The 11,476-nt window shown below is 36.8% G+C and overlaps 1 protein-coding gene across 1 annotated transcript; it reads right to left on the reverse strand.

The window, feature by feature from the left end:
• Positions 1 to 299: 299 nt before the first annotated feature.
• On the reverse strand, positions 300 to 11,325 carry LOC115445077 (glutamate--cysteine ligase catalytic subunit). Its single transcript, XM_037444254.1, has 11 exons — positions 10,664 to 11,325; positions 10,288 to 10,399; positions 9,483 to 9,666; positions 8,996 to 9,168; positions 7,586 to 7,785; positions 6,310 to 6,506; positions 5,894 to 6,065; positions 5,484 to 5,681; positions 4,087 to 4,248; positions 3,505 to 3,686; positions 300 to 3,298 (listed from the first exon to the last, which is right to left on the reverse strand). The coding sequence occupies exons 1-11, from the start codon at positions 10,913 to 10,915 to the stop codon at positions 3,127 to 3,129; spliced, it is 2,004 nt and encodes a 667-aa protein (XP_037300151.1). The 5' UTR covers positions 10,916 to 11,325; the 3' UTR covers positions 300 to 3,126.
• Positions 11,326 to 11,476: the final 151 nt, after the last annotated feature.

Genomic DNA, 11,476 nt, shown 5'->3' on the forward strand with positions numbered 1-11,476 from the left:
ACGCGACTTGGTGCAAAACATCGATCCATATCGTTCAGCGGTTCAAGCATGATTTAAGATTTATAATATACTGTAGTAGGATAAGATATCTACATCCGATTCAAATATTATGACGGCTGAAATGTTAAATGCGTGCCTAGATACAATCAAATAGACAATATATTTTGGTTTAATTTAAACTTGCATAATTATTCTTATACAGGTTTATTTTAAAGCACCAGCCACCTCGCAGGATTAGATAGCCAACATCACTAACAACAAAGTTTGTCGTCCCGTTTTAATAAAATTAACACAACATATTAATATTATCAATATTTATTATAATAATAAAATCACTAACAGTGAACAAAATAGGTATAACATATACAACAAATTGTGTAAAAGTAATGCAGGGTCTAAATAGATATTGCACATAAATTCTCCTCGTAATTTGTAAAAATATTTTAATTTTGTGCTTCATTTTATTTCGACTATGATCTTAATCACTGGTTTCTAAAGAAACTACATTAAGGTACATATATGCGAATAAATGATAACAGGGCAAGTCCTATGTAGTGCTTAACTATAATTATTAATAAAATAGTTAACATTTGTAATTTAATGTGATTTACGTAATTACCAGTAGCACCCACGGCACAGTTTTTTTCGAATCCATTCAAATATATAACTTAGTATTCAATTAAACTAATTATAAAATAATGTAAGTGCAACCAAATTTAATCGAGCTAGTCACAACCACCCTGTTCTTACATTGTCTTGCTCCGTACGTGCTTATCAAGACAGCAGTGTTCCCAAACTTTATCCCCGTGTTACACGAACTGGAGGTCTAAAGTGAACTGAGATGAAGTGTAGCAAGATATCACATTTCTTACCGACAAGTCCAGTAAACCCCACTTTTCACTTACATCCTTGCATTATTATTATTTTTGAGCTACGTTCCTATGGTTGGTAGTAACAAAACCTCATTAAAACACCAAACAATCTATTGTAATACTTGTTTTTTTTTTGTTAAGTTAAATAAAACAAAGTTTAGATTACCAAATAAACTAGCAGAAGTCGATTTGCATAAAAAAATAATACCGTGTAATCAATCACGGCAAGCTGAAATCTGCAACTCTTGCGCAGCATATTGCTACATGCACTTGCTAGTCTAAATCTAGCATAACAATTTATTTTTATAATGATACATTAGCGCGTTTAAATAAGGTACAAGTAATATTTGAAGCCAAAGTGGTATTTTAGACATAAATTATAACATAACGCAAACAAACGGGTAATATTCTTAACTATAAGTTGAAACAGTATTTCATGCAATCAACCATTCAAAACACTGCAATTTTTTACGACACAGCTGAGTATCCGACGGATTGTATAATATACAACAAAATTAATACTGTTTTAAATGCTAGTAGCCAACTGATGCTTTATAAAGTTTGCTCAACTCCTTTAGATCAACTAACGTAGGTATATAAATGATAACTGTGAATCAAATGCATCAATTTAAGGTGCATGCTAATAAGACAAAAGGAATCAACGAAGTTGAATATTTAGGACTGATACAACATGAAAGCGCAATTATAATCATATATTTATTTTGTGTAGGTCAACAACGAGGAACTCAATGAATTCAAAAGCAAATTGAATAGCAAGATATGTCTGAAATTAGTTACATATTTTAAAGGTTAAATATAATACAATCCGATTCAAACTTAACGACGCCTCGAAACATCGTAGGTACGTTTCGCTGCGCACAACGCAATTTGAGGTGTCAGACGCGGGCGCTTCTATTTCAGTGCAACCGACCTCAATAGTTTGTTAATAAAAAGGTGGAGGATTACGTTTGATCTTGTACATTATTTATACCTGACCGTTTATAAAACTATAAAAGGAAAAAAATTGCGGATACAGCATGAACATTGGTTTAAAAATTATGTATAATTTCTTGTTTCAATATTGCAAAGAACAAAACAAGGCGCCTAGTACGGATATCTATCCCTCTATCTCTTTCTTATGCGCGCATCATTACGACTATTTACGACTGGTGATGTCATATCTGTCTACTCACATTTCTATTTAGTTTTTGACAGTTTCCAGTAACGATTTTAAACGGTTGTAAATTATTTATTATTCATTTTGATAATTTTGCTATATGATTGGACAATCATAAAACTTTGATAAAAAAGAAATAACTCATCTGTCTCATTGTTTCTTATTGTTTCACAGCTAACTTCATAATATGGACTATTCCATTGGAATCGGATTGTGCAAAGTTTAGACTAATTTGAAAACTAGCATAAATATGAATCAGGAATGAGAACCGCAGTTATATGTTTCGATATTACGTGGACGCTGAACTGAGATTCCGGCGAACTTGTAATTCCAAAAAATTGGATCGAGTTTATTCAAATCAAACGGTCGTGTGAGTGCCTCGTAATAACAACATTTTCTATGGACAACTCTTCTAAAAGGTATTATTAACAATCTCAATAACCTGTCTCACGAAACAACGTATCCGCGGCCACGAGTGCAACATGTCTGCATGTACAATCCGAAGCAACAGAATCCACTCGATAATATCTTCTAAATTCATTAAACTCCATAAAGTATTACCTTCCTACGTTAGCCTAACTGTGCATGAACTAAATGTGTGAAAAAAAAACACATTTTCACCCACAGTGGTTTTAATTTAAGATTGAAATGGTTGTCATTCGAGGAATGTTTTTCTATAGTCCATCCATACTTATAAACGAGAAAGTATTATATTCTTTCTGTGGGTAACGCTTTCAAGGCTGAACCACTGGGCTATTTAGAATAAGGAACGATTGGTGTGGAGATAGTTTGAGACCATGAGAAGGACATAGGCTACTTTTATCCCGGGGAAATATACAGCGGGACTTTTATCCCTGAAAAACTTTCACGGGTCGAAGCCACGTGCAAAAGCTAGGCTTTAATAAATTTGTCGTTGTATAGAATAGTTCTATGATTATAACAGAGCATCTTTGTTTATTTGGGAGAAATTAACGTCACTAAAATAATATAAGGCAACTATATAATAGTAACTAATACACTAGGCATAGGAGTGCACCCGCGGCAAAGAAGGCACTAGACTGTTGAGCGACTCGCTCGTTAGGGGCAGTCCTTGCCCATCATTTTACTAAATGCTTTGGGAATGTCTTCGTTGGTCTTGGAGACGGTGCTACCGCCGAGCAGCGTAGGCGCCGGGATCGACCCCGACTGGATGCCGCATGCTGTCTTCAGCAGATCGTAGTTTATCTTCTCACTCACCACCGAATCTTGCCTAGAAACAACCATTACGGGAGTTACAAAATGATATTATGTTATTAAAATCGGCCTACGTACTTAAATATTAAAAACAATTGCAATCTATTATTGAAAATATCAAATAATGAAATTCATGAATTCAGTTGAAACTGTTCTCTTTGTATAAAAAGAAAAGGCAATGATAAATAATGATAGTTGGAAGTTGGAATGAACGCTAGTTACTTGTATTGCGAATGGGTGGTGACGAAGTTCCGCATCCAGGTGGCCATGGTGGAGATCTCGCCGGAGGCGCGCCGCTGGATGAGCTTGAGGTACTGCTGCACCGAGCAGTGCGTGTCCGCGTCCACGTCCATGCCCGACAGGTACGACTCGATCAGCGGGATCAGCCCGGGGAATACTCCGTCCTGCCGTCCACATCACGAATCAGGACCGCGTTAGTAATACTCTTGCTAATTAACTCGTCAATATTTATTATTCCATTTTAACTTTATTGAAAGTTCTTTCACCTAGGAGAACCAATAAAATTTGTATTTTGATAGACAAGTAAACGCATAGTTTGAAATCTAAGTGTTCCTACAATGTGGTCAATATTAATGTTTGGAACTAACACTATTATATATTATATTGCAATGCACGACAATATCAACTTAAACTCGGTGGTGACCTTCCTCGGCGCATTCGATACGGCTGAGGGTACCACCGGCAAGAAGTTGTTCTCCACAACCACCACTGTGCAATACTACCTAGTGTGCAAACGCCCGTAGTGCCCAGGGCCGATGGTGTACTCGTGTAAAACAAGCTTACCTTTCCGTTAACGATCTCGTCGACCGTCATCTCGGCGTACTGGTCGGCGGGCTCGGTGGCGAGGCGCGCCACGTCGCTGGGCGCGCCGACGTCGCGGCGCCACCAGAACTTCTCGCTCAACACCGCGCCCCTCTTCTGCGCACGCTGCATGTTCTCATCCACCTTTACAAACATCATGCAATAACACGCTAAGTGCTTGAACAAATCATACGAAAACAATACATGCTAACATCTGATTGCGTTTCATTGCAAGAGAGCTTAATTCCTAGAATTACTCTTAATTACACACTACTACTTAAAGTATATCGCGACAACACTACGAGTAAAACGCCCGAATACAGTTATTATAAATATTTAATACTATACATGTCTACTGCATCAATATTCGCTTCATCATAGTGCGTGTGGAGGTTGGCCTGACATGGGACCTGCGTCTCGTATCGCAGTATTATCTGAAAACTAATTAGTTCATCGTCGCGTGAAAGAGTTGACCTCCGTGTCGTTATTATCTCATATATTCAAGTGTAATATCTGTGTAAATGTGAATAATGATAGTGATGAGTTAAGTGACCCTCCATCTTTTCGACCTATCCACCCCGTTGTCGGTTGATCAATAAGCGCTCGTATTTGTATTTGCACGTAATTTGTTTCATAAATTACATCAATTTTAGGATTTAAAAATGCTATATCTTGTAATAAACACGATGATAAATAAAATACCACACGAATATGATATTATCAATAAAAAATGTGACGTAAGTCAACCAATGGAGGTGTGTGTCAAGTCTTAGCTCCAGACTGCACCTTTATTTTGTGAGTATACACTGAAAAATAGCCTGGGGCATCTGACAGGACAATATATCTAATATATAAAATTCTCGTGTCACAATGTTTGTCTCCGTACTCCTCCGAAACGGCTTTACCGATTTTAACCAAATTTTGCATGCATATTCAGTAGGTCTGAGAATCGGCTAACATCTATTTTTCATACCCCTAAGTGTTAAGGGTTGTCCACCCTTAACATTTTTTTTTATAATTCTATACAAATTTTTATTTTATTTTTTTTATTATGTCGCATTAAAAAAATACATTCAACCCTAAATTTATACCCTTCTATCACCAACCCCTATTTTTAGATAAAACAAAGTCCCCCGCTGCATCTGTCTGCCTGAACGTGTTAAACTCAAAAACTACCCAACGCATTAAGATGAAATTTGGTATGGAACAGTTTGAGACCCTGGGAAGAACATAGGCTCCCGGGAAACTACTACTTTTATAACGGAAAACTTTAGCCTGAAAAACTTTATAACGCGGGCGGAGCCGCGGGCAAAAGCTAGTAGAGATATAAAAGCATAATCAACTTAAGGATGAGTGATATTCAACGCACGCGCACTCACCTTGCTGATAGGCATGACGAAGTTGAGATGGTAAGAGAGTATGACCCTGGTGAGCAGCACCACGAAGCACACGTACGCAGCGTTCTCGAAGTCGGTGAGCTGCGCCTCGCATGGGCGGAACTCGACGCGCCACCCGATCGACGAGTTCGGTGGCGGCGGCTTGAACCGCATGGTCTGCCAGTTCGTCGATTGGATGTTCTGCACACATTTGTGATTATCTCACTACGGGACACCAGTATTGAGATTGAACAAGTTGTGATACGTTTGAGCAGCCTCTGACAAATGCAAATGATTCTTTGGAAATAGTTAATCCATTGTGTTAACGCCTGTTCATTTCCGAAGCTGTCCGTTTTGTTTTCCATGTTATAGAAATAATATGAAAAACAAAAAAATCCGTTAAAAATATTTACTTCAAAATGATCAGTGTCGTTTTCGTCATCCTGATGAACCCTCTCTGAGAAGAGCGAAACGGTATCCCTGATGAAGAGATGCGCGACGTGCATGGCCAGCGGGTGGTCGATGCCGCCCTCGCGCAGCCGCCGGTAGATGTTCTCGTCGTGCACTATTGGAATGTCGTTGTATCTGCCACGAAAAATATACAAAACCATATTATCGCTCTTATGTCTTACCATAGAGTGAGTAAAAGACTACATAGTTCTTGTAATCTAATCAAAGGAATTAAGGAAATGTCGGAGTCCGATATAGCCTCTTCGATCGTCAGTCCCAATATTATTAAACGGAAACATAAACACCCATACAACAAATTAATTAGTGGCTATCATGTTATATACCCACTTGAAAAAGCTAGTCACATTGAGTCACTCACTTTTCATGTTGAGGCGAGAGATAAGAGTCGATGGAGTCATAGCGCGACTTGTGTATGCGGAACTTGTTGTTGCGGAGAGGCTCGAGGCCGCGCTCCTCGCGCGTGCGGCAGTCCACTGACGCGGAGATCACGTTCCAGCGACAGTCCACGTCAGTCAGGAACCCGCGGTAGATCGGCGACGCCGCCGACAACGCTAGCTGTCGGATGATAAATACGTGAACACATCTATCTATTAAACGAAATATTATCGTTGCTGTTTAATAGACCTTTATTACACAAAACTTATTTTAATTGTATCTACTTGATTACCCAATATGTAGAATAGTTTGCATACATTTATATATTTATCAAAATCGTCCCATAAAATCAAGATATATATTTTCCAAATCTACGGGAAGGATTAATACAGAATAGGGAAGAAATATAAAGTGATCACCATACCAACCGGTGGAGTCGGCCCATTCATGGTGTAAACAAATGTCTGCGCCTTAGGTACGCCACTTTCAAATATCGTAGTATTTGTTATTATTACGTTAACACACTGCTAGTGTTACTATCGTGCAAAAATATTGAGCATGAATTCTGCAAATCGTTAAGATGCATAGGTAATAAAGTTTACCCATTTTTAGCATTTTTCCTGTAAGCATTGTGCAGTGAATAGCAAGGGGAATTATTGTGAATTATTAAAATATTCCTGGTATAAATACTTTACTCTCATGCAAAAAAAAAATATAAATTGGGTATTTTATATGTGTAATGTCATAAATATCACAATAATGCAACGCGGTAAAACCTGATGAATTATGAGGTATTGTATTCTCATATTTACCGTAAGTGCAAGAGTGCCTATTTTATATCCTCATATACAATAAGATTTAGCCGCACCGTGTATAATATCAAAGCTAAATTGTAACGCAAATATCAGCCGAGTCATGCCACGCGAGCAAAAGAGCATTATCTATGTGTCATGACGTTACATTTTGATTAGAATATTAAGCGAATGAGTCCACCGAAACGAGTAACTCGCAAGCCTATCATTCTAGCGCTTAAAGGTGTATAAAAATTTACAAACACACCAGGCTCATTTACCGAAGTAGTTTATCAGGGACGAGAAAACATTACAAGAACATTGAACCACAAATTCAGACTACTCTGTAAAGGAACATAAAAGAAATAACACCGGGAATATTTTTTGTATGGAATAAAAAAATACGCTCTCCACTAAGCCAAGACTTATAGCAGGGCATAGCTTTGTGTAAAAGCTAATTAGAATCACCATAATAGGGCAGAGTGGTGCAAGTTGGTCGTAGAGCGTCCGCGCCTCGGTGATGCAGCACGCCTGGAAGGTGAGCTGCAGGCAGCAGCAACCCATGCCGAAGCCCATCGCGTCCATGTACACGCAGTCGGGCAGCGCTGCACCTGGCTCCAGCGCGTGCGCCTCGTCGACGGGGATCTTCGTGTTTTTGTCGCGGAATACTGATAAAATATACACTTATGTATTTATAGCGATTTATTGGAGGCTTTTTAAGCAGATATTTACCGCATGACACATTTTTAGCATTTTAAGGGGGGAATATTTAGGGACTAAGTTATAAATCTGTTTTTTTTTCTTCAGTACCGGAACACATCCACTGTTTCTTTAGTACATTCATATTTACTAAATACGTATACATCATCGTGTAAATAAATAAATAAATAAATAAATCGTGTTTATGGGCGAGTTCTTTATCGGGATCTACATGCGTGCATGTTTACTGACTGCTTACATATTATTGTTATTTTTATTGAAATTGAATGCTAAGACGAACATGCTGTTCGCTTGATTGTAAGAGATAAACCACCTATAGACAATAGTAACACCATACAAAATTTGGAATTACAAAGTATCCTATGTAGTATCACTACGCTCACCATGGGACTTATCACTTACCATATCAAGTCCCATAATGCGAAGTAAGGACACTGGCTAAAACAGACATATGTATGTCTGTTTTAGCCAGTGCCGGGGATAAAAGGCATGCGTATATATGTATATACGCATGCCTTTTATCCCAGAAGTGTTTATTTCGCTGTGTGTATTCCGTCCCATGATGTGATTAGGATACAAATTCTGCCATGTCGGCTACAAATTCTAGACTCCGGGCTGACACTGCGAGAACCCGAAATCTCAGAGCGCAAGACATACCGCGCACGCAATACGCCACTGAGGCAATCTGAGAGACCTAAAGCACAGCTAGTGCTCTTTGATATAAATCAAATTAAAAACAGTATAGAACCAGAATATTGTATAAGTACAAGATATACGATGTGTTTCGATCGATAAATTATTTGTGCACTTCGAGAAACTACTACTAGGTTAACCATGATATTTTTACATTTTACGTTATTGTGTGTCCTTTATTGAATCTATCTGACTCAACAAAATTTTCATTTTACGTCTCATTGTTTGCTTCGTGCATGACTGATTATATTGTGAGAATTTATGCGCCCACATATAGTTTTACCTTAACCAGCATATCTTGCGTATTTTCGAAATCCCGAACCACTCACTCTATTCTGCTTAGAGACATATATATTTCAGTTATATTTAAGAGGTATGATGCTACCAATTGTTATTTGTTATAGATAAATACTGAATTAATAATTTGTAAAATATTATATCATAGAATACAAGATAGTCACATACTTGGTAGATTGATAGCAACTTTTTCTCCTCGTCTCTGCCGTATATTTGCAGTCAATGTTTTAAACCTAGGATGTCCCGGAAATATGCCTTCATCAGGAAAATAAAGCGATTTTGTTACTCCATCTTTTGGTGTTGGTGTAAACGGCGGGTTTGTGAAGTTCGGGCACCCTAATCTAAAAATATAATTTACAGTAACATCAAAATAAATTGCTCAAATAAAGAAATACATCAATGTTAATATTTTGCAAGGAAGCATGATTAATCACATTTTCGCTTACTGTATTACAATATAAAAATACAACAAAAAAATATCAACTGTAAATATAGCTTTGCCCTCTGGTAAAGCTATATTTACAGTTGATATTTTTTTGTTGTATTTTTATATTACAACAAAGCAATTATTTATATGAATTGTACATGGACATATTTATTTTCGTTAATTAGAACAGCAACTCATTATCACAAAGTTAATTCAAAGAATAATTACCTAGGAAAGTTTGTTAAGCTCATGATAACTTCGCCATCCTTGAGAAGAGCGCTAGCCTCAGCCCGGCGGTACTGCATATTCGCTTCTACAATATTGAAATGTGCCAGAAGCCCACCATATGGCTTGCCAGGTGTACCTTCCACCATGTAGGCACCATACTCGGGGCGCCATAATGATTTCACATCTGCAATAGAATAATTGCCAGGTACATAGATCTAATGCACACAGAACTCCACTAGCATTTAATCTATCATTATCCTATAAAAATATATCATTTTGTTAAAGAGGTAAATTGAAGTGTTTGTGTGTTTCAAATTTGTACCTGTACAATTCTGTATTCAGTTAATTTTTTATTAGATTTTAAGCATATTTTGAAGTTTATCCTTATAAATAATTAGATATGTCTATGATGAGGAAATTGAATTTAATCTACAAAACATGGAAAAAGTGCAAGTCATTAATACCCATTGAGTGAGCACAATGAGTAGTCATCACAAGCTGCCAAGGTTGAGTGATATCCACTTGCTGATTTACTATCTATTATTATAACTCTATACAAAATCTATTAGTATTTGTGGAATCTCATATGATGCATAAATTGATTTACAATTTTATCATCCTATTATCCCTTGGGATAAAAGGTGTGATGTGATGTGTGTGTTAGTATCACTTTGCCCAATCTAAGAATTGCACTCAAGGCATTACAGTTGGACCATAATATAACAAGTCACTGAGGCAGTTGAAAATATTTTTTTAAGTTAAATTAATTTCTTTCTACAAATAGTAGAAAATATTAATAACTCACTTTGTGGATCAGCTAGTTCTTTTTCTTGTAGTTTGGGCAAGAGTTCGTCAGCCCTGAGACTCACTGTGGCTTTCTGATTTTCATCATCAAATTTTACTATTATATATTCTACCTGAAATATAAAAAAATATTTACAGATTTTGTCCCTCAAGAATCATATGTAATTATTGACATGCCAAGTATAATCAAACAATAATCCAACCTTCACAGCATGAACACAAATACAAACAATAGTAAATCATTACAAGATGTGTTAACGACAATGCATGAATAGGTATTTCACAACATTATTCAATGTTGGAAGCCATGAAGAAGTGACAACTATTGGCCAAACATTATAGGGCCGTAACAAGTAGCATAATCTAGGAAAACATACCTCGTCGCCCCACTTGAGCACGTCCCCTGTTCTTTCTTGCAGTTTGCTGTACAAGTTGATAAACTGCTCGACGCCGTGCTGTCGAACATGCTCCGCCAACGCCTTCGTCTCCTCCCATGAGAGTGGACTTCCCTCTGTTAATAAACCCATTCTAGCTACCGGTGATCGTCGCAAGTCAAAACGTGTTCCACACAAATTTTTTACAGTTCCAACGCTCAAGTACACACTTCTCACTTTTAATAAAATGTTCATTTAATGCATGAAGTTACAAGTCTACATTTGCTTTTAAGAGTTTCAAAGTTTTTGATCAAAATGATTCAATTATTTATATGAGAAATTAAAAAATCCATATCTGTTTCACTACAGGATTTAAGTCGCCGCAATTTTTTTTTCAATGAAATCTAATTGAAAGTTTATAATGATAATTTTAATCACGCTTCAACACTGATATTAAAAGCACCACCGCATGTGATAATTTGACAACAGGATAACAAATTAAAATACATAAATTATCTAAAAGAAATAAAATACCTGTAAAGCTAAAAAACACTCTAACCAGAGACTCTGTCAGTTTTACACAGAGTTTTACAAAATTTCCCAAAATACTTATACTCTAGCGATCGACCACTCCATTCAATATTTTCATTCATTAAAGACAAGCTACTTCTACACTTATACATCCGGAATAGCATTCTGAATTCAGATTATAAAATAACAGATTGAAAAATGTATCACTTTCCGACTGAACTTTTAAAGAAGGCTCGACCACCTTAGTAAAGCTAAATTCACTCAATAAGAACTAAATTTTCAGAA

The sequence above is a fragment of the Manduca sexta genome, chromosome 28, assembly GCF_014839805.1.
Source record: "Manduca sexta isolate Smith_Timp_Sample1 chromosome 28, JHU_Msex_v1.0, whole genome shotgun sequence".
In the NCBI taxonomy this organism is placed as follows: domain Eukaryota; kingdom Metazoa; phylum Arthropoda; class Insecta; order Lepidoptera; family Sphingidae; genus Manduca; species Manduca sexta.